Source organism: Anolis sagrei, chromosome 10 (genome assembly GCF_037176765.1).
Source record: "Anolis sagrei isolate rAnoSag1 chromosome 10, rAnoSag1.mat, whole genome shotgun sequence".
Lineage (NCBI taxonomy): Eukaryota > Metazoa > Chordata > Lepidosauria > Squamata > Dactyloidae > Anolis > Anolis sagrei.
In genome coordinates this window covers 33,741,766-33,766,805 of record NC_090030.1, presented here as the reverse complement: position 1 = coordinate 33,766,805, position 25,040 = coordinate 33,741,766, and the positions used below count along the sequence as shown (strand labels likewise).

The 25,040-nt window shown below is 45.2% G+C and overlaps 1 protein-coding gene across 1 annotated transcript in view; it reads right to left on the bottom strand.

The window, feature by feature from the left end:
• Nucleotides 1-25,040, bottom strand: part of IL1RAPL2 (interleukin 1 receptor accessory protein like 2) — a 975,615-nt gene that overhangs the window by 910,160 nt on the left and 40,415 nt on the right. Inside the window, exon 2 of the mRNA XM_067471687.1 lies at nt 14,745-14,845. Coding sequence (XP_067327788.1) covers nt 14,745-14,826 — 82 coding nt within the window. The 5' untranslated portion in view covers nt 14,827-14,845. The remainder of the gene's footprint in view (nt 1-14,744; nt 14,846-25,040) is intronic.

Genomic DNA, 25,040 nt, shown 5'->3' with positions numbered 1-25,040 from the left:
TTAAATTTTGTTTAGGTTGTTAGGAAATATTTTTAGACCTAGAAGAGGGAATTTTATTTTTGCATAAACTAATAGCCCCTTAAGGAGGTGCTCTTAAAAAACGCCATCAATCTGGTATGGGATGCTGCAAAAAGGGAACGCAAACTGAGCCACGATTCTGTTTAATGGGCGCCATTTGGAGCGTTCGTGGACAGAAACTCAAGCAAAAGTAACTCAGGTTCTCAGACTCAGGTTCGCAGCTTGGGAGTGATCTTGGACTCATCGCTGAGCCTGGAACCCCAGGTTTCAGCGGTGGCTGGGAGAGCTTATGCACAATTAAAACTTGTGCACCAGTTGCGCCCGTACTTTGGGAAGTCTGATCTGGCCACAGTGGTCCACACTCCTGTTACATCCAGAATAGACTACTGCAACGCACTCTACCTGGGGTTGCCCTTGAAGACGGTTCGGAAACTTCAACTGGTCCAGCGAGCAGCAGCCAGGCTGCTCACCGGAGCAACATACAGGGAGCACACCACCCCCCTGTTGTGTCAGCTCCACTGGCTGCCAGTTCAGTTCTGAGCTCAATTCAAGGTGTTGGTTTTGACCTACAAAACCCTGTATGATTCCGGTCCAGTGTATCTGTCTGAATGTATCTCCCTCTACATTTAATGAGACATGCCGCATTATCACGGGATGTCTGCGCCCTACACCACTGGAGAAATTACACTGCGTAGCCGGTATTGCACCACCTGACATCCACCAGGGAGTAGCAGCCAATAGTGAAAGGACCAAGGCAGAGATATCTCCAGCTCATCCCCTGTTTGGACATCAGCCAGCACGTCAACGCCTTAAATCTAGAAATGGTTTTCTAAGATCTACAGAGACACTCGCTGGAACACCTCAGCAAGCGAGAGTCCAAAAGTGGCAGGCCCAAACCCAGCACCTAATTCCGTGGGTGATACCAAATGAGAGACTCCTCCCTGGGCACACAGAAGATGGGGCGACTTGGAAGGCGCTGAACAGGCTGCGCTCTGGCACCACGAGATGCAGAGCCAACCTTAAGAAATGGGGCCACAAAGTGGAATCCATGACATGCGAGTGTGGAGAAGAGCAAACCACTGACCACTTGCTGCAATGCACCCTGAGCACTGCCACGTGCACAAGGGAGGACCTTCTTGTGGCAACACCAGAGGCACTCCAAGTGGCCAGATACTGGTCAAAGGACATTTAATCAACTACCAAACTTGCAAATTTTGTGTATTGACTGTTTGTTTGTTTGTTTTGTTCTGTTAGAAATGCAATACAATTGACTGGTTGCCCTGACACGACAAATAAATAAATAAATCCAGAAAAGTGCACAATGAAAGCTGACCTCAGCCGTCCAAGACATGGAACCAAAAGGCATTTTTCTTTGGAATGACATGCTGCTTTCTTCCAAGCTGGACTGCAAACAGTGCTTAAGAGAAAAATGAGTCCTGCTTCTTTAATTTCCCCCTAATAACTTGAGGAAGATCAACAAAGGCCTTTTTGGTCTGCTTGACCCGATCACGTCATAACTTGATAAAGCCTGCACTGTTTCCCAAGTTTATCCTGGGTCAACACCGGCTGCCTTGAGAACGTGCCTCTCTTTCTCTCCTGGGACAAAGCCACTGCAAAAGTCTCCGTTGTCTTCCGGTGAAGTCATCCATTCATTTGCTTTGGCCCGTCAGATGCTATTTTGATCTGCCAGTAATAAAGCCATACACCACCCTCGACGTTTTTGTCCGCACGTGGTTTTGCTGAGTAAACAACAAGGACCACTGTTGGCCCACTGACGGTTTCTATACAACAAGCGTGTAATGACTTGGCGAACCAACCACTTGATCTGAACTCCAGGAAAGAATCATAGAATCATAGAATCCAAGAGTTGGAAGAGACCTCATGGGCCATCCAGTCCAACCCCATTCTGCCAAGAAGCAGGAATATTGCATTCAAATCACCCCTGACAGATGGCCACCCAACCTCTGTTTCAAAGCTTCCAAAGAAGGAGCCTCCACCACACTCCGGGGCAGAGAGTTCCACTGCTGAACGGCTCTCACAGTCAGGAAGTTCTTAAAATCCTAGAATCCTAGAGTTGGAAGAGACCTCATGGGCCATCCAGTCCAACCCTATTCTGCCAAGAAGCAGGAATACTGCATTCAAATCACCCCGGACAGATGGCCACCCAACCTCTGTTTCAAACTTCCAAAGAAGGAGTCTCCACCACACTCCGGGGCAGAGAGTTCCACTGCTGAACGGCTCTCACAGTCAGGAAGTTCTTAAAATCCTAGAATCCTAGAGTTGGAAGAGACCTCCTGGGCCATTCATTCCAACCCCATTCTGCCAAGAAGCAGGAATATTGCATTCAAATCACCCCTGACAGATGGCCATCCAGCCTCTGTTTCAAAGCTTCCAAAGAAGGAGCCTCCACCACACTCCGGGGCAGAGAGTTCCACTGCTGAACGGCTCTCACAGTCAGGAAGTTCTTCCTCATGTTCAGATGGAATCTCCTTTCTTGTAGTTTGAAGCCATTGTTTCGTGTCCTAGTCTCCAGGGAAGCAGAAAACAAGCTTGCTCCCTCCTCCTCCCTGTGGCTTCCTCTCACATATTTATACATGGCTATCATATCTCCTCTCAGCCTTCTCTTCTTCAATGAAGCTCCTTAAGCCACTCCTCATAGGGCTTGTTCTCCAGACCCTTGATCATTTGAGTCGCCGTCCTCTGGACACATTCCAGCTTGTCAATATCTCTCTTGAATTGTGGTGCCCAGAATTGGACACAATATTCCAGGTGTGGTCTAACCAGAGCAGAATAGAGCATGGGGAGCATGACTTCCCTAGATCTAGACACTAGGCTCCTCTTGTTGCAGGCCAAAATCCCATTGGCTTTTTTTGCCGCCACATCACATTGTTGGCTCATGTTTAACTTGTTGTCCACGAGGACTCCAAGATCTTTTTCACACATACTGCTCTTGAGCCAGGCAACATCGTCCCCATTCTGTATCTTTGCATTTCGTTTTTCCTCCCAAAGTGCAGTATCTTGCATTTGTCCCTGTTGAACTTCATTTTGTGAGTTTTGGCCCATCATCTCTCTAATCTGTCAAGATAGTTTTGAATCCTGCTCCTCTCCTCTGGAGTCTTGGCTATCCCTCCCAATTTGGTGCCATCTGCAAACTTGAGGATCATGCCTTCTAGCCCTTCATCTAAGTCATTCATAAAGTAAGATTTAAGATTTAAATCAAGACAAGCGAGAGAGAAAAGTATAGACTGTGTTCAGGGAAACATTTGTAAATCCAGACCTATGAGAATGAGGGAACCCTTGAAAATACTATCTTGTTAGGACAGATTTTCTTGTTGGGAGCACTCCATGTTTTCCCTACTATCAAAGTCACAACTTGTTTTTCTCTCCATGCTTTAGAAGCCAAATATTCCCAGAATACTGCAAGAAAGGAGGGTGGGTGTGACGGTGCGAGTGGCACCACCTATGTGTAGAACTGTTAGTTGCAAGATTTAAAGTGTTGTATCATGCTTAATTCTGAAGCCAGGCAAAGACCGTAATGACCCAAAAAGCTACAGACCAATCTCCCTGTTGTGCCACCTCTACAAAGTTCTGGAGAGACTTATTTTGCATAGAATTACGGAAAAAATAGACCCCTGTCTGATCCCACAGCAAGCTGGCTTCAGGAAAGGCAAAAGCTGCACATCGCAAGTGCTGAACCTGACTCAGCACATAGAAGATGGCTTTGAAATGCAGCAGATCACAGGAGCTGTCTTCACAGACCTGTCAGCAGCCTATGAGACTGTGAACCACCGCCTCCTCCTGAGAAAAAATTATAGTATCACAAAGGACAACCACCTCACCCGCCTCATAGGAAACCTGCTACAAAACAGGAGCTTTTTTGTTGAGTTCCTGGGCCAGAGAAGCAGAGGGCGGAAACAGAAGAACGGCCTGTCTCAGGGGAGCGTGCTTGCTCCATCCATGTTCAACATTTACACAAATGACCACGCACTAACAGAAGGGACGGAGAGCTTCATCTATGCTGATGATCGTGCCATTACTGCTCAAGCAGGGAGCTTTGAGATGGTAGAACAGAAGCTCTCCGAAGCTGTAGGTGCTCTTACTGCCTATTACAGGGAAAACCAACTGATCCCTAATCCATCTAAACAGACATGTGCCTTTCACCTTAAGAACAGACAAGCATCCTGAGCTCTGAGGATTATTACCTGGGAAGGAATCCCACTGGAGCATTGCAGCGCACCCAAATACCTGGGAGTCACTCTGGACCGTGCTCTGACCTACAAGACGCTCTGCCTGAATATCAAGCAAAAAGTGAGCGCTAGAAATAATATCATACGAAAGCTTACTGGCATAATCTGGGGATCACAACCAGACACAGTGAAGACATCTGCCCTCGCGCTGTGCTCCTCTGCTGCTGAGTATGCATGCCCAGTGTGGAACACATCTCACCACGCTAAAACAGTGGATGTGGCTCTTAATGAGACATGCTGCATTATGACAGGGTGTCTGCGCCCTACACCACTGGAGAAATTACACTGCTTAGCCGGTATTGCACCACCTGACATCCGCCGGGAAATGGCAGCCAATAGTGAAAGGACCAAGGCAGAGACATCTCCAGCTCATCCCCTGTTTGGGTATCGGCCAGCACATCAACAACTTAAATCTAGAAATAGTTTTCTAAGATCTATAGAGACACTCGCCGGAACACCTCAGCAAGCAAGAGTCCAAAAGTGGCAGGCTCAAATCCAGAACCTCAACCAATGGCTGATACCAGATGAGAGACTCCCCCCTGGGCACGCAGAGGACTGGGCGACTTGGAAGGCGCTGAACAGACTGTGCTCTGGCACCACGAGATGCAGAGCCAACCTTCAGAAATGGGGCCACAAAGTGGAATCCTCGACATGCGAGTGTGGAGAAGAGCAAACCACTGACCACCTGCTGCAATGCAACCTGAGCCCTGCCACATGCACAATGGAGGACCTCCTTGCGGCAACACCAGAAGCACTCCAAGTGCCCAGATACTGGTCCAAGGACATTTAATCAACTACCAAAGTCACAAATTTTGTATTTTGTCTGTTTTTTGCTTTGTTCTGTTAGAAATGTAATATAATCGACTGGTTGCACTGACACGATAAATAAATAAATATCATGCTTAATCCTGCCTTTTTACTCTGCTTATGTATAGTTGGATTTATTGGTTATTTATAGCTGTCAATCAGTGTTGTTTGCACCAGTTGAATTGCCTTTTCAGCTCAATTGTTTGGCTCCATCTCTTCCTGGAGGAGGGGAGTGCTTCCCTTTTTCATTCTGCCATCAGAGTTTCTATCAGATGGACGTGAGTAAAAGACTTGGCTCTAAATAGACCCTGATTAAATTACCTCTCAGCACCAATTCTAAAGTATTTTACCCTTGGGACTCATGCTTTATGTCCAGATCATCCTGGACAACATTGAGGAGACCCAAGAGCCTTCAAACTGGTTCTTTTGGCACCAGAGGAAGGTCCTGTCCCTTCAACATAGGCCATTGGACTGGGGTTGAGTTTATTCCGATATTCACAGCCACTGAGGAAAGAGGAAACAGGAAAAGCTTCTCAGCTTCAAACCCCTTGGACCCAGGACTGAGACTGTAACATATATTTTCCTTCACTCCTCTGAAGTTTCCAGCTCATTGTTTTAAAGAAAGAAAAACTCGTTGTAAACAATAAATACCATTTCGAGTTATCTGTTGTGTTATGGTCTTTGGGAGTTCCAGTTTCCTATAGGAGGGCAAGAAGCAATCCCCTGGGGAAAGATGTCACATCCATGCCGTCTACAGACGTCATATGCAACTCCTGGAACGATTCCATCAGAGCTGCCTCCGGAAAATCCTGCAAATCTCTTGGGAAGACAAGCGGACAAATATCAGCATGCTGGAAGAAGCAAAGACCACCAGCATTGAAGCGATGGTCCTCCGCCATCAACTCCCCTGGACCGGCCATGTTGTCCGGATGCCCAACCACCATCTCCCAAAGCAGTTGCTCTACTCTGAACTCAAGAATGGAAAATGGAATGTTGGAGGACAGGAAAAGAGATTTAAAGACGGGCTCAAAGCCAACCTTAAAAACTGTGGCATAGACTCTGAGAACTGGGAAGCCCTGGCCCTTGAGCGCTCCAATTGGAGGTCAGCTGTGACCAGCAGTGCTGCAGAATTTGAAAAGGCATGAATGGAGGGCTAAAGAGAGAAACGTCCCAAGAGGAAGGCGCATCAAGTCAACCCTCACCAGGACCACCTTCCATCTGGAAACCGATGCCCTCACTGTGGGAGAAGATGTAGATCAAGAAGAGGGCTCCACAGTCACCTACGGACCCACCGCCAGGATACTACACTTGGAGGACCATCATCCTCAGACTACGAGGGATCGCCTAAGTAATTAAGTAAGTAAGTAAGAGTCATTGTAAAGAAAATTCATGGAAATCACTTTTGTGGTTTTTTAAATAGTTTTTCGTTATGGTAACAAAATTTCCACTAACTTTAGAAACACTTTAGAAATGAAACGCCGACGCTCCCTAATTTTGTAATGGGTTTTGGAACTCGATCGCACAACTTGAACGGATATACAGTAGGCCTGGGTAACCACGGAAAAAATTGGTTCTAAACTTGTTTTGTTTTTAGGGGGCCCTTGCGTTTCGTTTTTTTTTTAATAATTCCAAAATTTTCCTTTAAAAATTTTCGAAATTTACGAAATTTCGTAAAATTACGAATCGATTCGTTAATGGCATATTGCGAGATTGCGCAATATGCTAAAAAAAACCTCCAAATGGGACAGGAGGAACTTCTGAAGCTTCCCTCTCCCTCTGTTGTTGACTGTTGGTGTGATAAAACAAACAACAACTATAAAACTTGCACCAGACATGCGAAAATAATTACGAAATAATTACGAAATAATTACGAAATAATTACGAAATAATTACGAAATAATTACGAAATAAATTGAAAAAATTGTTTCGAATCTTTATTACTCCTCACACAATTCCTGCATGGCTCAATATTGGATCGTAAGCTAATTTAAATACGAATTAATAACGAATTACAAAATTAACGAACGAACCCGCCCAAGCCTAATATACAGTATCAAACATCCCACAGCCATTGTTGGACTTTTTTCTAGTATATACAATAAGATTTATAGTGGAATAAATCCAAACAGTTTGTTGAATTAAGCTCCGTGAAACACTCGTACCTTCCCCAGTTCCTTTTTATAGTGGAAACGCGTGCCCTTTGCACACTTTCCTATATGTTCCTTCCTCCCCAACGGATGCCTTGACATGGTACACAAGAGTAAATCCCCTTCATGCGTGCCACTGAGCAATTTGGAGACAGGCCTCCAAGTGCAAGATCCTCTCCCTGTAAAGGACATATTCATTACTTATGCTTCAAAGAGCTGCCTTAAAGTCTCAGGGACATTGAAAATCCATTTTACACATGACAGTATTAGAGGGGAAATCAATGGTTCTGCACCAGGTAGCAACTTTTGCGGGTGGGGGAAGGAACCACCATGTTGCGGGGTTGTTTTGTGTTGATCAGTGGGCCCAGTTCATCACCTATGAAAGTTAAAACTCTCCAATATACAAGATCTGACAGAGTGACGTGCGAAGTAACAGGAATAGAGTACGAAGGCAACTAGCCCAGTGACAACCAACCAGTGGGCCCTTTGTATCCAGGTGTGCCCGGCGAGCATCATCTGGGAGCAGGGTCAGCTCAAAGCGGTACGCAAATTACGCTTTTGCATAGAGCGCACATCTCGGGGGGCGTTCTTGAGTCGCCCCTGCCCCGAAAAACACCCAAAGACAGTTCTCTCTCTCCCCTTCCCTCACAAGTGCACGTGTGCATGCACATTGTCTTCCTCTCTTCTTCTCCTCGCAGGTCAAGGGAGACAATGCCGGCGTGCGTCCCTCTCCCGGCATTAGGAAGTGCGTGAGGAAGGAGGAGCGATGCAGGGCTCGCATTTCCTAACGCCGGGAGAGGGACGCTCACTGGCATTGCCGGGCGCTCGGTAAAAAAGAGGCCTCATGCAGGGAAGGAAGGTGAGATGGATGGTGGGAAGGAAGGAGGGAAGGAAGGAAGGAAGGAGGGAAGTGGAGGGAGGGAGAAAGGAAGGAAGGAAGGAAGGAGGGAAGGAAGGAAAGAAGGGAAGGAAGGTGGGAAGGAAGGAGGGACGAAGGGAGAGAGGAAGGAAGGAAGGGAGGGAGGGAGGGAGGAGGGGAGGGAGGGAGGGAGGTGGGAAGGAAGGTGGGAAGGAGTGGAGGGGAGGGAGGGAGAAAGGAAGGAAGAAAGGAGGGAAGGAAAGAAGGGAAGGAAGGTGGGAAGGAAGGAGGGACGAAGGGAGAGAGGAAGGAAGGAAGGAAGGGAGGGAGGGAGGGAGGGAGGGAGGGAGGAGGGGATGGAGGGAGGCAGGTGGGAAGGAAGGTGGGAAGGAGGGGAGGGAGGGAGGGAGGGAGGGAGGGAGGGAGGGAGGAAGAAAGGAGGGAAGGAAAGAAGGGAAGGAAGGTGGGAAGGAAGGAGGGACGAAGGGAGAGAGGAAGAAAGGAAGGAAGGAAGGGAGAAGGGGAGGGAGGGAGGTGGGAAGGAAGGTGGGAAGGAAGGTGGGATGGAAGGTGGGAAGGAAGGAAGGAAGGAAGGAAGGGAGGGGAGGGGAGGGGAAGGAAGGAGGGAGGAGGGAGGGAGGAAGGAAGGGAAGGAAGGTGGAAGGGAAGGAGGGAGAAGGAAGGGAGGGAGGGAGGGAGGGGGAGGGAGGGGGGAAGGTGGGAAGGAAGGAAGGAGGGAAGGAAGGAGGGAAGGAAGGAAGGAGAGAGAGAAAGGAAGGAAAGGGAAGGGAAGGAAAGAAGGAAGGAAGGAAGGAAGGAAGGAGAGAAAGAAAGAAAGAAGAGAAAGAGAGAGGGAAGATTTGCCACAGCAACGTGTGGTGGATACAGTTTGTTATAAATATATGTACAAATGCAGGTATTCCAAAGACTGCAGAGAATGTGGAATTTCTAGCCCCAAACATTTTGTATAAGGGGTACTCCCCTTGCACAATTCCCGTGCTTCCCAGCAGGAAGTTATATTCTCCCAACTTCCAATCCTTCACCATATGATACTCTTATTCTTCATAACAGCTTTTTCACCCAGCAGAAAAAATATGGATTCAAATCAAGTGGGCTTTTCTACTACATATTCAAATGCCGTAATGCCTCAAAGTCCAGCTCATTTGGAGAGAAGCTGTAGGAGGCTCATCAATCACTCTAATATCAAAAGGGATACATTAACCCTCTCATAGGCAGCTTAATGTGCTATTATTCATGGCAATGTGCTTTTGCAGGGAAAGATGGGAAATAAAGAAGCAGATGCAAAGGCCCCTTCCACACAGCTGAATAAAATCCCACAATATCTGCTTTGAACTGGAATATATGACAGTGTGGACTCCGATAACCCGGTTCAAAGCAGATATCGCGGGATTTTCTGCCTTAATGTTCTGGGTTATATGGCTGTGGTGTTCTGGGTTATATTCATTGAATCAAGGCCACAGACATCATACTGTCGTGAACCAGATGCCTTAAAGGAGCCAGACACAAAGTAAAGGTCCAAACAATGTGTATTAACACAACAAAAATAGCTTAGAAACACTTAACTCAGTGTTCCTAGCAATAACTAAAAGTCTGAAGCAACTGCTGTGCAAAAAACGTAACTTAACGGATAATCCGGATTATACTGGAATATAATCTGGGATAACAAAAAGTTCTAGCAAACTGCCTCAAAATCACAGAGTTCAATAAGCATAAAGAAACATGGTGGAAGCAAGCAAAATCGTTGTCAAAAAACAGTCCCAAGTCAAAGCATGTCCAAAAGCAGATGATCAAGTCTAGGAAGTGATGTCATTATCCAAAAACAATCCGAAGTCAAAGCGGGAGTCAGCACTTATGAAATTCCAGTGTGTAGAAGCACAGTAACACAGCAATCTGCAGTGCCAGGACCCAAGTCAAGAGTAATGGCAGCAACAAAGTCCCAAGCACGAATACAACACCTTGCCTACTGCAAAGTTCCCAATATTTGATATCTTCTTTTATCCTATAACTCATTATCAGATGATGAGCTGCTCTCCATCCTGTCTTCATCACTCTCAGCTGCCTTAGCTTCCACAGCTGCTCGCCATCGCCCATCCCTCCAACTTTTCCAGCGTCTTTCAAGACTTAGATCACCCCATGTATTTCCAGGTTGCCAATCTCCAGAAAACCCTTCAAACTCATCACTAGATGTTGGTTGTGTACATATGTCCCTGATTTCTTGCACATGGGTCCAATCCAGCCCATCCTCCTCTTCGCTATCACTCCCCCTGAATCCCATAAAGTCTTCCTCCTCAGTTGGAGCCTTAAGTATTTCACGGATCCGCTTCCTTTCCCGTTCTTCATCTGACTCTTGCTCCCGAGTAACCCGCTTCAAACCTCTGCCCCCATCTCCCTCCTCCTCCATTTCAGAATCTGAGAAACCTTCGAACGAATCAGTATCTGTAGGTATCACGAATATGTCCCTAATTCGTTTCTTTGCTGCTCTTGTTTCAACATCTGAGCAGCCCTCTTACCCCTTCTACTACCAGTTGTAGCTTGATCAGCACACTCTACTACAACACATACGCAACTCCTAGAACGATTTCATCAGCACTGCCTCCGAAAAATTCTGCAAATCTAATGGGAAGACAGGCAGACAAATATCAGCAGGCTGGAAGAAGCAAAGACCACCAGCACTGAAGCAATGGTCCTCCGCTATCAACTCCACTGGACCGGCCATATTGTCCGGATGCTGGACCACTGTCTCCCGAAGCAGTTGCTCTACTCCGAACTCAAGAACGGAAAACAGAATGTTGGTGGGCAGGAAAAGAGATTGAAAGATGGGCTCAAAGCCAACTTTAAGAACTCTGGAATAGACACTGAGAACTGGGAAGCCCTGGCCCTTGAGCGCTCCAGCTGGAGGTCAGCTGTGTCCAGCAGTGCTGTAGAATTTGAATAGGCACGAATAGAGAGCGAAAGAGAGAAACGTGCCAAGAGGAAGGTGTGTCAAGCCAATCCCAACTGGGACCACCTTCCACCTGGAAACCGATGCCCTCGCTGCAGGAGAAGATGCAGATCAAGATTTAGGGCTCCACAGTCACCTACGGACCCACCACCAGGACACCATCTTGGAAGACAATCCTACTCGGACTACGAGGGATCGCTTAAGTAAGTAAGTAAGTAAGTAAGTAAAATAGTTTTCTTTGATCCTCACAGCTATATTTTTCAAAATGCACCTATCCTATTTTTCCTTCCATAATGATACATTCAAACTTTGTTCGCCATCTTTTCCCCATGTTTCTCTGAAGTAATAAACTTTAATCAAAACTTTTAACATATTCGTTAAACTTAACATTAACATGAATTAAGAGTACTATCTTCATGTATAAAATCTCAGCCTGCGTATGTTTGTGCTCGCAAAACTCAAAAAGTAATCGGGTCAATTGACTTGACATTTCGACACAACGTTGCATTCTAATATGCGCATGTTTTTATAGTAAAATGAAATTTCAACACAACATTGCATTCAAATACGCGTGTGTATTTAGCGTAAAACGAGCAGTCCGGGAATAGACTAAGTGGAATCTGCCCACAGCAACCACTCACAGTCTAGCTTTCATTTTACCTCAGCAGTATAAGAAATGAAAACTGAGCTCTAGCAGCTTACCATTTATCTCAGCAGTAGAGGAAATAACAACCAACCACTGAGCAGCTTTCATTTTACCTCAGCAGTAGAAGAAATGACAAGAATTAAGAGTACTATCTTCATGTATAAAATCTCAGCCTATGTTTGTGCTCACAAAACTAAAAAGGTGGTTGACTTGACATTTCGACACAACGTTGCATTCGAATATGCGCATGTTTTTATAGTAAAATGAAATTTCAACACAACATTGCATTCAGATATGCATGTGTATTTAGCGTAAAACTAGTAGTCCACGAATAGACTAAGTGGAATCTATGATGCCCACAGCAACCACTCACAGTCTAGCTTTCATTTTAACTCAGCAGTATAAGAAATGAAAACTGAGCTCTAGTAATCAATCACTGTGCAGCCTACCATTTATCTCAGAAGTAGAGGAAATAACAACCAACCACTGAGCAGCTTTCATTTTACCTCAGCAGTAGAAGAAATGACAAGAATTAAGAGTACTATCTTCATGTATAAAATCTCAGCCTGCGTATGTTTGTGCTCACAAAACTCAAAAAGTAATCGAGTCAATTGACTTGACATTTCGACACAATGTTGCATTCTAATATGCGCATGTTTTTATAGTAAAATGATATTTCAACACAACATTGCATTCAAATACGCATATGTATTTAGCGTAAAAACGGCAGTCTGGAAATAGACAAAGAGGAATCTGTGATGCCCACAGCAACCACTCACAGTCTAGCTTTCATTTTACCTCAGCAGGAGAAGAAATGACAAGAATTAAGAGTACTATCTTCATGTATAAAATCTCAGCCTGCGTATGTTTGTGCTCGCAAAACTCAAAAAGTAATCGAGTCAATTGACTTGACATTTCGACACAATGTTGCATTCTAATATGCGCATGTTTTTATAGTAAAATGAAATTTCAACACAACATTGCATTCAGATACGCATGTGCATTTAGCATAAAAATGGCAATCCGAAAGTGGAATCTGTGATGCCCACAGCAACCACTCACAGTCTAGCTTTCATTTTACCTCAGCAGTATAAGAAATGAAAACTGAGCTCTAGCAGCTTACCATTTATCTCAGCAGTAGAGGAAATAACAACCAATCACTGAGCACCTTTCATTTTACCTCAGCAATAGAAGAAATGACAAGAATTAAGAGTACTATCTTCATGTATAAAATCTCAGCCTATGTTTGTGCTCGCAAAACTAAAAAAGTAGTTGACTTGACATTTCAACACAACGTTGCATTCTAATATGCGGATGTTTTTATAGTAAAATGAAATTTCAACACAACATTACATTCAAATATGCATGTGCATTTAGCGTAAAAGTAGCAGTCTGGGAATAGACAAAGTGGAATCTATGATGCCCACAGCAACCACTCACAGTCTAGCTTTCATTTTACCTCAGCAGTATAAAAAATGACAAGAATTAAGAGTACTATCTTCATGTATAAAATCTCAACCTGCGTATGTTTGTCCTCGCAAAACTCAAAAAGTAATCGGGCCAATTGACTTGACATTTCGACACAACGTTGCATTCTAATATGCGCATGTTTTTATAGTAAAATGAAATTTCAACACAACATTGCATTCAAATACGCATGTGTAATTAGCATAAAAATGGCAGTCCAGAAATGGACAAAGTGGAATCCATGATGCCCACAGCAACCACTCACAGTCTAGCTTTTATTTTACCACAGCAGTATAAGAAATGAAAACTGAGCTCTAGTAATCAATCACTGTGCAGCTTACCATTTATCTCAGCAGTAGAGGAAATAACAACCAACCACTGAGCAGCTGTCATTTTACCTCAGCAGTAGAAGAAATGACAAGAATTAAGATTACTATCTTCATGTATAAAATCTCAGCCTGCGTATGTTTGTGCTCGCAAAACTCAAAAAGTAAACAGGTCAATTGACTTGACATTTCGACACAACGTTGCATTCTGGTATCCCCATGTTTTTACAGTAAAATGAAATTTCAACACAACATTCTATTCAAATACACATGTGTATTTAGCATAAAAATGGCAGTCAAGAAAAAGACAAAGTGGAATCCATGATGCCCACAGCAACCACTCACAGTCTAGCTTTCATTTTACCTCAGCAGTATAAGAAATGAAAATTGAGCTCTAGCAACCAATCACTGTGCAGCTTACCATTTATCTCAGCACTAGAGGAAATAGCAACCAACTACTGAGAAGCTTTCATTTTACCTCAGCAGTAGAAATAACAACCAAACAACCGCTTTGCAGCTTTCCTTTTACCTCAGCAGTATACAAAATACCCACCAATCACAGAGCAGCTGTCACTTCACCTCAGCAGTATAAGAAATGAAAACTGAGCTCTAGCAACCAATCACTGTGCAGCTTACCATTTACCTCAGCAGTAGAGGAAATAACAACCAACCACTGAGAAGCTTTCATTTTATCTCAGCAGAAATAACAACCAAACAACTGCTTTGCAGCTTTCCTTTTACCTCAGCAGTATACGAAATAACAACCAAACAACCGCTTTGCAGCTTTCCTTTTACCTCAGCAGTATACGAAATAACAACCAAACAACCGCTTTGCAGCTTACCTTTTACCTCAACAGTATACGAAATACCCACCAATCACTCATTCCAACCAACAAGGCATTCAAGTACTACTGACTTTAATTTCCAATATGCCTTGCATTCACGATTACTATCAATAATGTGACAATAATGTCTATGCTGAGCAAACTGATATATCAATATCTCAATATTCTGGATTTTTTAAAACATCGCCTTATTTTTAGTCATCAGCATACACAGAACAGAAAATACGTTTATGGTGCTAAATATAATGACGATTTCGATGGCAGAATACACAACATCAACCAAGCAATGCAAGGCAGTTTGGAAGCAAAGCCACAAAACTCTTCTAACGAAAGCAACAAAACTTGGATACGTCCCGTCTTCAATGTGTAATAAGAAGCTTTAGTGAAAATCACATCCAAAGAAAATTTCCCAGGACTTACCTGAATTTCTCTTCGATACCAGCTTGACAGTTGTGCTGACGACAGTCGAAATCGCAAGGACCAAAAGGACAGGAGGCTTCATTTTGGACTGGCTTCTGCAGCTGAAATAGAAACGCAGCACATGAGATAACATATAATAATAATAATAATAATAATAATAATAATAATCCTTTATTTGTACCCCGCTACCATCTCCCAAAGGACTCGGTGTGGCTTACAAGAGGCTGAGCTCAAATACAACAATAAAAACAGCAGCAACAACAACAACAACACATTAACTCTGGAAAGGCACACTGGAACAACCACGTTTTCAAGCTCTTCCTAAAGACTGCCAACGTTGGGGCTTGTCTGATATCCTTGGGGAGAGAGTTCCAGAGTCGAGGGGCCACCACCGAGAAAGCCCTATCCCTCATCCCCACCAATCGCACTTGCAATGTATGTTTGCAGTTGGCGCACGAGTCTCAGTTGTGCGAAGGCCCTCCCGGCCACCACTGACGCCTGAGCTTCAAGCGACAGTGATGAGTCCAGGACACCCAAACTGCGAACCTGTGACTGCGAACGTGGGTGCTAGTCTGATGTCTTTGGGGAGATTGTTCCAAAGTCAAGGGGCAACCACAGAGAAGGTCCTGTCCCTCGTCCCCACCAAACGCGCCTGCGACGCAGGTGGGATCGCGAGCAGGGCCTCTCTGGATGAACGAAAGGAGCGCGTGGGTTCATAAATGGAGATGCGGTCACGCAGGTAGGCAGGTCCCAAACCGTTTAGGGCTTTGTAGGTAATCACTTGCACCTTGAATTGGGTTCGGTAAGTAAACAGCAGCCAATGGAGCTCCTTGAACAGGAGGGTTGACCTCTCTCTGTAAGGAGCACCAGTTAACATCCTGGCCGCTGCCCGTTGAACCACTTGGAACTTCCGAGCCGTTTTCAAGGGCAGCCCCACGTAGAGCGCATTACAGTAATCCAATCTAGAGGTGACCAAGGCATGGGCCACCCTGGCCAAATCAACCTTTGCGAGGTACTGTCACAGCTGGCGCACGAGTCTTAATTGTGCAAAAGCCCTCCGGCCACCGCCGACGCCTGAGCCTCAAGCGTAAGCGATGAATCCAAGAGGACTCCCAAACTGCAGACCTGTGGCTTCAGGGGGAGTGTAACCTGGTCCAGCACAGGTTGCCACCCTATACCCCGATCCAGTTTACTACTGACCAGGAGGACCTCTGTCTTATCGGGATTGATCTTCAGCTTGTTCTTACTCATCCAGACAGCCACAGCGTCCAGCACTCGAGGGGCCTCCTTGGAATTGGGTGGGAAAGAGTAGTAGAGTTGTGTGTCATCTGCGTAGAGATGGCACCTAACTCCAAAACTCCGGATGACCTCTCCCAGCAGTTTCATGTAGATGATAAAAAGCATGGGAGACCTGTGCGGGACCCCACAGGTCAAAGGCCAGGGGTCCGATCAGGCATCTCCCAGCTTCACCATCTGGGATCGACCCTCCAGGAAGGACCGAAGCCATGACAAAACCGTGCCCCCGAGACCCATCCCAGAGAGTCGTCCCAGAAGGATACCATGGTCGATGGTATCAAAAGCAGCCAGGACAAGCTCATTCGAGTTCAATACTAGGGCTGGGCGGTTTCGTTTCGTTAATTCGTAATTCGTTAATAATTCGTTAATTTTTTCAATTACAAAACGATAACGAACCATTCTGGAGCAATTTTTTTAAAAAAACGAATTTTTAAACACGTTTTGTAAATGCTTCGTATTTTGTTATTGTATTCGTTTCGTTATTGTTCTGAGGTCGTTTCGTTATTATTTCCGCATGTCTGGGGCAAGTTTTTTGTTTAATTAGTGAAAAAAAATTATAATATCACACCAACAGTCAACAACAGAGGGAGAGGGAAGCTTCAGAAGTTTTTGGAGGTTTTTTAGCGTATTTCGCGGTCGCGTCCGCCATTAACGAATCGATTCGTTATTGTTTCGGAAATTGATTCGTTAATGTTTTGTAATTTTTTACCATTTATGAAATTTCGTAAATATCGAACTTTTTAAAAGGAAAATTTTGTAATTATTTTAAATAACGAAACGCAAAAAACCCCAAAAACGAATCGATTTTAGAAACAATTTTTTCCGTTGTTACCCAGGCCTATTCAATACAGTCCCTCTCCTAATGAAAAGGTATCTTCCTCAAGATCGGCACCAGTGGCAGGAGCAATGAGAACTTCGCGTCCATTTGGTGTGTTCTCCCTTGAAACGGGGACAGGGTGGAAAGAGATGTCGAAGAATTTTCACGTGAGCTTTGCATTATTATTTTAAGCCTCCAAATGAGATTAGAAATATGGCTATATTAATTTTTAAGTGCCTCTTTCAAATCATCTGAACTAATTTAGCCTTATCTATTTCCAGAGTTCAAAGAGACACTGCGATGATTAATGGTTGGCTCTCCAGAAGGTCAAGGAGGTACAACCTGTGATCCGGGGTTTGCACGCAAGTATATGCGATATCTTTAGGAGTGTCCTGATCCTAGGTTTTCCTGTTGGACAATTTCATGCAAAGATGGCATTGCAAAGATACGAAATGCAAAGAGACAGAATGGGGGACGATGAGGCCTGGCTCGAGAGCAGTACGTGTGAAAAAGATCTTGGAGTCCTCGTGGACAGCAAGCTAAACATGAGCCAGGAATGTGATGTGGCCGCAAAAAAAGTCAATGGGATTTTGGCCTGCATCAAGAGGAGCATAGTGTCTAGATCTAAGGAAGTAATGCTCCCCATGCTCTATTCTGCTTTGGTTAGACCACTTTACCTGGAATATTGTGTCCAATTCTGGGCACCACAATTCAAGAGAGATATTGACAAGCTGGAATGCGTCCAGAGGAGGACGACTGAAATGATCAAGGGTCTGGAGAACGTCCTATGAGGAGCGGCTTAAGGAGCTGGGCATGTTTAGCCTGAAGAAGAGAAGGCTGAGAAGAGACATGACAACCATGGCTAAATATGTGAGAGGAAGCCACAGGGAAGAGGGAGCAAGCTTGTTTTCTGCTTCCATGGAGATTAGGACGCAAAACAATGGCTTCCAACTACAAGAGAGGAGATTCCATCTGAACATTATTAGGAAGAACTTCCTGACTGTGAGAGCCGTTCAGCAGTGGAACTCTCTGCCCCGGAGTGTGGTGGAGGCTCCTTCTTTGGAAGCTTTTAAGCAGAGGCTGGATGGCCATCTGTCGGGGGTGATTTGAATGCAATATTCCTGCTTCTTGGCAGAATGGGGTTAGACTGGATGGCCCAGGAGGTCCCTTCCAACTCTAGGAAGAGAAGGAAGGAAGAAGGAAAGAAGAAAAGGGAAAGAAAGAAGGAAGGAAGGAAGGAAGGAAGGAAGGAAGGAAGGAAGGAAGGAAGGAAGGAAAGAAAGAAAGAAAGAAAGAAAGAAAGAAAGAAAGAAAGAAATTGGGTGCGAAGGAAGGAAGGAAGAAAAGGAAAGAAAGAGGAAGGGAAGTTTGGCCAGACACACACACACACACACATACATACACACACATACACATAAATACACACATGCTACATATCATAAATCTGGAAGAGACCCCCAAAGATGATCCAGCTCAGCCCTCATAGGCACATGATTTTATGTTTCCATATACCTACTATTATATAGATGTCACACCTGTGACAGGTAAAAATATGGAGAAACAAAAATATTGTATACCCACAAGCATTGTAAAATCACATATATTCGAAGCCAGCTCTTACTCTTTTCTTTCTTTTCCATTTAACCAGACTGGGCCACAGCAACGAGTGGCCGGGTACAGCTAGGCACACAGAGTCCCCATGACCCACTCTACATCCTGGTACGCTTTTGAGGAGGACAGACCATGGATGATGGGACTTCAAGTACCTCCACTCCCCAAGACGGCTGCAACCCTCAGCTAATGACCAATCAAGACCAAACTTGGCACACAGAGCCCCCATGACCCACTCTATATCCTGCTGCTGTTTGGAGGAGGGTGGACCATGGATGATGGGACTTCAAGTACCTTCACACATTTCCTGAAACCGACGCAACCGTCATCGAATGACTGATCAAGACCAGACTTAGCACACAGAGCCCCCATGACCCACTCTACATCCTGCTGCAGTTTGAAGGAGGATGGACTTTGGATGATGGGACTTGCAGTACCTTCACTCACTTACTGAAACCACTGCCACCCTGATCCAATGACTGATCAAGACCAAACTTGGCACATAGAGCCCCCATGACCCACTCTACATCCTGCTGCAGTTTGAAGGATGGACTTTGGATGATGGGACTTGCAGTACCTTCACTCACTTACTGAAACCACTGCAACCCTCATCCAATGACTGATCAAGACCAGACTTAGCACGCAGAGCCCCCATGACCCACTCTATATCCTGCTGCTGTTTGGAGGAGGGTGGACCATGGATGATGGGACTTCAAGTACCTTCACTCACTTCCTGAAACCGATGCAACCGTCATCCAATGACTGATCAAGACCAAACTTGGCACACAGAGCCCCCATGACCCACTCTATATCCTGATGCTGTTTGGAGGAGGGTGGAAAAGAGGGCTGCTGGTGTTACACCATGCCCAAAGCAGACTTTATTTTTTGCGGAGCGATGTCAGTATCATGGAATTCTTGTTGCAGCTGTTTCAAGGGAATATAACTTTTCTGAGTCAGAGCCTGTAGGTACATCAGACCTTGTAAAGTAAAGATTTACAAGTTTAGTACAACCCCCTTCTCTACAGTTTTGCTTACCCAATGTCCAAAAAAAGTATCCCCTGGAAGCGTTTGTGACCTGCTTTATGTCCTCTGGTGTGATTCTATAGTATGCATTGTTTTCAGGAAGAGTGAAGGTACTTGAAGTCCCATCATCCATGATCCACTCTCCTCCAAACAGCAGCAGGATATAGAGTGGGTCATGGGGGCTCTGTGTGCCAAGTTTGGTCTTTATCAGTCATTGGATGAGGGTGGCAGTGGTTTCAGGAAGTGAGTGAAAGTACTTGAAGTCCCAACCTTCACTCTTCCTGAAAACGATGCAACCGTCATTCAATGACCAATAAAGACCAAACTTGGCATACAGAACTGCCATTATCCACTTTCTATAATAACCCAGGCAGCGCCGGGTCCCCAAGCTACTGTTTAATAAAAATTATTTGGGGGGAAAAGATAGCAGCAAACCCTGTATTTTGACTGTATTTGGGTCAGAAGCATACTATAGAATCACACCAGAGGACATAAAGCAGGTCATAAACGCTTCCAGGGGAGACTTTTTTGGACACTGGGTAAGCAAAACCGTAGAGAAGGGGGTTGTACTAAACTTGTAAATCTTTACTTTACAAGGTCTGACGTACCTACAGGCTCTGACTCAGAAAAGTTATATTCCCTTGAAAGAGCTGCAACAAGAATTCCATGATACTGACATCGCTCCACAAAAAAAAAAAAGTCTGCTTTGGGCATGGTGTGCAGCATCCCTCTTTTCCCTCCAGCAAGCCTGACATTTAAGTATATCTGTTGCAAAGTCATTAACAAATACTCTGCGCTGATGCTGAGTAACACTGACATGTACCTGTAATTAAGGGTACACATTATAATGTGATGGAGATTAATTCAGCGGATGTTCCAGTTTTCACTGCTGCTTTGCTTCAGCAAAGGAATCTGAGGGAAAAAATCTACATGGCGACAGAACCACAACTGAACACTGTGGTTGATCATCTTGAGGGCGCCATCCAGCTCCATTAATCTAAATGAAGCTTTGCCATTGGCTACAGTGGGAGGCAAGAGCAAAACCCGGTCCTGCCATTCTAATAGGACTCTTCCTGAAGAAGGTAACTGAAGCCAATTATTAAGATTCGTGAGAGGTATGTTTCATATGGCAGGGACCTAACAGAAGAAGCTGAAGAGATGAAGAGAAGGTGGTGAGACTATACAGAAGATCTGTATAGGAAGGATAATAATATCGAGGAGAGTTTTGACGGTGTGGTGAATGAATTAGAACCAGACATCCTGAGGAGTGAGGTTGAATGGGCCTTTAAAACACAAGATGGCAAGGACCTAACAGAAGCTGAAGAGATCAAGAGAAGGTGGCGAGACTAGACAGAAGATCTGTATAGGAAGGATAATAATATCGAGGTGTTTTGACGGTGTGGTGAGTGAATCAGAACCAGACATCCTGAGGAGTGAGGTCGAATGGGCCTTAAAAACAAAGATGGCAAGGACCTAACAGAAGCTGAAGAGATCAAGAGAAGGTGGCAAGACTATACAGAAGATCAGTGTATAGGAAGGATAATAATTTCGAGGAGAGTTTTGACGGTGTGGTGAGTGAATTAGAACCAGACATCCTGAGGAGTTAGATTGAATGGGCATTAAAAACAAAGATGGCAGGGACCTAACAGAAGCTGAAGAGATCAAGAGAAGGTGGCGAGACTATACAGAAGATCTGTATAGGAAGGATAATAATTTCGTGGAGAGTTTTGACAGTGTGATGAGTGAATTAGAACCAGACATCCTGAGGAGTGAGGTTGAATGGGCCTTAAAAACAAAGATGGCAGGAACCTAACAGAAGCTGAAGAGATCAAGAGAAGGTGGTGAGACTAGGCAGAAGATCTGTATAGGAAGGATAATAATATTGAGGAGAGTTTTGACGGTGTGGTGTGTGAATTAGAACCAGACATCCTGAGGAGTGAGGTCGAATGGGCCTTAAGAAGCATGGCTAACAACAAGGCAGCAGGAGACGACGGGATCCCAGCTGAACTGTTCAAAATCTTGAAAGATGATACTATCAAGGTGATGCATGCCATAGAATCATAGAATAGAATCATAGAATCAAAGAGTTGGAAGAGACCTCCTGGGCCATCATCCAGTCCAACCCCATTCTGCCAAGAAGCAGGAATATTGCATTCAAATCACCCCTGACAGATGGCCATCCAGCCTCTGTTTAAAACCTTCCAAAGAAGGAGCCTCCACCACACTCCGGTGCAGAGAGTTGCACTGCTGAACAGCTCTCACAGTCAGGAAGTTCTTCCTCATATTCAGATGGAATCTCCTTTCTTGTAGTTTGAAACCATTGTTCCATAAGCAGTGGAAAAGGGAGAATTTTCCTTTCAGCTGCCCTGGAGACTAGGACTCAATGGAGCCATGGGTTCAAATGACAGAAAAGGAGATTCCAGATGAACATTAGGAAGAACTTCATGACCATAAGAAGAGCTGTTCAGCAGTGGAACTCTCTGCTTCAGAGTGGTCCCTCTGAAGTGGTCCCTCGTCAAAGTGGTCCCTGGTCTAGTGGACCCTGGTGTAGTGGTCCTTGGTCAAGTGGTTCCTGATCAAGTGGTCCCTGGTCAAAGTGGTCCCTGGTCTAGTGGTCTTGGTCTAGTGGACCCCACTAAAGTGGTCCCTGGTCGAAATGGTCCCTGGTCAAGTAGCCCCTGGTCTAGTGGTCCCTGGTTAAAGTGGTCTTGGTTTAGTGGATCCCACTAAAGTGGTCCCTGGTCAAAGTGGTCCCTGATCAATGTGATCCCTGGTCGAGTAGTCCCTGATCAAAGTTGTCCCTAGTGAAGTGGTCTCTGGTCAAAGTGGTCCATGGTCAAAGTGGTCCATGGTCAAGTGGTCCCTGATCAAGTGGTCCTTGGTCAAGTGATCCCTGGTCAAAGTGGTCCCTGGTCAAAGTGGTCCCTGGTCAAAGTGGTCCCTGGTCTAGTGGTCTTCGGTCTAGTGGTCCCTGGTCAAAGTGGTCCCTGGTCTAGTGGTCTCCAGTCAAGTGGTCCCTGGTCAAAGTGGTCCCTGGTCTAGTGGTCTCCAGTCAAGTGGTCCCTGGTCAAAGTGGTCCCTGGTCAAGCAGTCCCTGATCAAAGTTGTCCCTGGTGAAGTGGTCTCCAGTCTAGTGGTCCCTGGTCAAAGTGGTCCCTGGTTAAGTGGTCTCCGGTCAAGTGGTCCCCGGTCAAGTGGTCCCTGGTCAAAGTAGTCCCTGATCAAAGTTGTTCCTGGTCAAGTGGTCCTTGGTCAAGTGATCCCTGGTCAAAGTGGTCCCTGGTCAAAGTGGTCCCTGGTCTAGTGGTCTCCGGTCAAGTGGTCCCTGGTCAAAGTGGTCCCTGGTCTAGTGGTCCATGGTCAAAGTGGTCCATAGTCAAAGTGGTCTCTGGTCAAGTGGTCCCTGATCAAGTGGTCCTTGGTCAAGTGATTCCTGGTCAAAGTGGTCCCTGATCAAAGTTGTCCCTGGTCAAGTGGTCCCTGGTCAAGTGATCCCTGGTCAAAGTGGTCCCTTATCAAAGTAGTCCCTGGTAAAAGAGGTCCATGGTCAAAAAAAGTTGGGAACCACAGCCTTGGAGGGATCCAGAGTCACACAACCCAACTATGATGCCTGACACAATGCGTGACCCCTTTTTAGGGCGTGTTGTTCTTGTGATACAATGGCGAATGCTCCTTTTGGTGGAGAGTGGCACCTCTTTGGGGAGATAATGTTGGCATAAAAGGAGAAAGGGGCACAACATTTGATATTAGAAATGACAATACCTGAAATCTTAGCTCCAGAATATGTTAATCTCCTTGTACTTACTACCAGTGACCTTCAAAGAATGAGAAGTGAGCAAAGAAATTTCGAAAGGAAAAGACAGGCGGGATTAGGATAGCTTCGCAAATTCCAATCCATTAGCGGGGGTAAAGACGGAGATAATGGTTTCTTGGCAGAGTACATAGATTAACACATATGCCCTCCCAACCGTGCCGATCACAAAAGAATTGCCCCCAACAAAGCTGCCGACTTCAAGGGAATTGACTCTCCGGAAGCAAATCCATCACGTTCACACCTCAGAACCGCAGCCAAGTCTGGCAAACCGGTATCGTCATGTGCAGCCACATCTTGCACTCTTCAGGGGCCTTTGAAAGCCGCATCTTTCTCTCTCCTATTATGTTCCGATCCCACCCACACAACAATGTGAAGGCTAATGTACTTGTGGTTTGACATTAACTCCATCAGAGCAGTTCAAGTATTGGATTAGATGCCATGAAAGCGCCAGCTAAAATAAAGATGCTACGAGATTACAACTTCGCTTTCCTACTTGTTCCTTTTTAAATAATGGCTGCAATTTGAACACAATTGTGATGCATTTCACTCTATAGAAAAAATTGGGATAAGTGATGCACTTGCCTCCCAGTAAGCTGCATCCAGACTATAGGAATAATGCAGTTTGAAGCCACATTAACTGCCATAACACAATGTTATTGAATCCTGGGATTTGTAATTTGATTAAGCACCAGCGCCTTGTGATGATACAGCTCCCATGTTCCAACAACAACAACAACAACAACAACAACAATAATAATAATAATTGAAAAGAAGCAGGGGAGCTGAGGGATGATTTATTGTTGCCACCAATTTGAAAGGAACCAGTATTCAGGAGGTTCTTGTGGGTTTTTTCGGGCTATAGGGCCATGTTCTAGAGACATTTCTCCTGACGTTTCGCCTGCATCTATGGCAAGCATCCTCAGAGGTAGTGAGGTCTGTTGGAACTAGGAAAAAAGGGTTTATATATCTGTGGAATGGCTGGGGTGGGGCAAGGAGCTCTTCCCTGCTGCAGCTAAGTGTGAATGTTTCAACTGATCACCTTCATTAGCATTTGAAGGCCTGCCTGAGCCTGGGAAAATCTCTTGCTGGGAGGTGTTAATCTGTGCCTGGTTGTTTCCTCTCTGTTGTTTTGCTGTTGTAATTTTAGAGTTTTTTAATACTGGTAGCCAGATTTTGTTCAACTTCATGGTCTCTCCCTTTCTGTTGAAATTGTCCACATGCTTGTGGATTTCAATGGCTTCTCTGTGTAGTCTGACATGGTGGTTGTTGGTGTGGTCCAGCATTTCTGTGTTCTCAAATCCTATGCTGTGTCCAGGTTGGTTCATCAGGTGCTCTGCTATGGCTGACTTCTCTGGTTGAAAGAGTCTGCAGTGCCTTTCATGTTCCTTGATGCGTGTCTGGGCGCTGCGTTTGGTGGTCCCTATGTAAACTTGTCCACAGCTGCATGGTACACGGTAGACTCCTGCAGAGGTGAGAGGATCCCTCTTGTCCTTTGCTGAACGTAGCATTTTTTGGATTTTCTTGGTGGGTTTGTAGATTGTTTGTATGTTGTGTTTCCTCATCAGCTTCCCTCTGCGGTCAGTGGTTCCCTTGATGTCTGGCAAGAACACTTTTCCTCTGGGTGGATCTTCATCTTCACTCTCGTGGCTTGTTCTTGGTCTTGCAGCTCTTCTGATGTCTGTGGTGGAGTCTCCATTGGTCTGGAGAGCCCAGTTGAGGTGCTTCAGTTCATCTT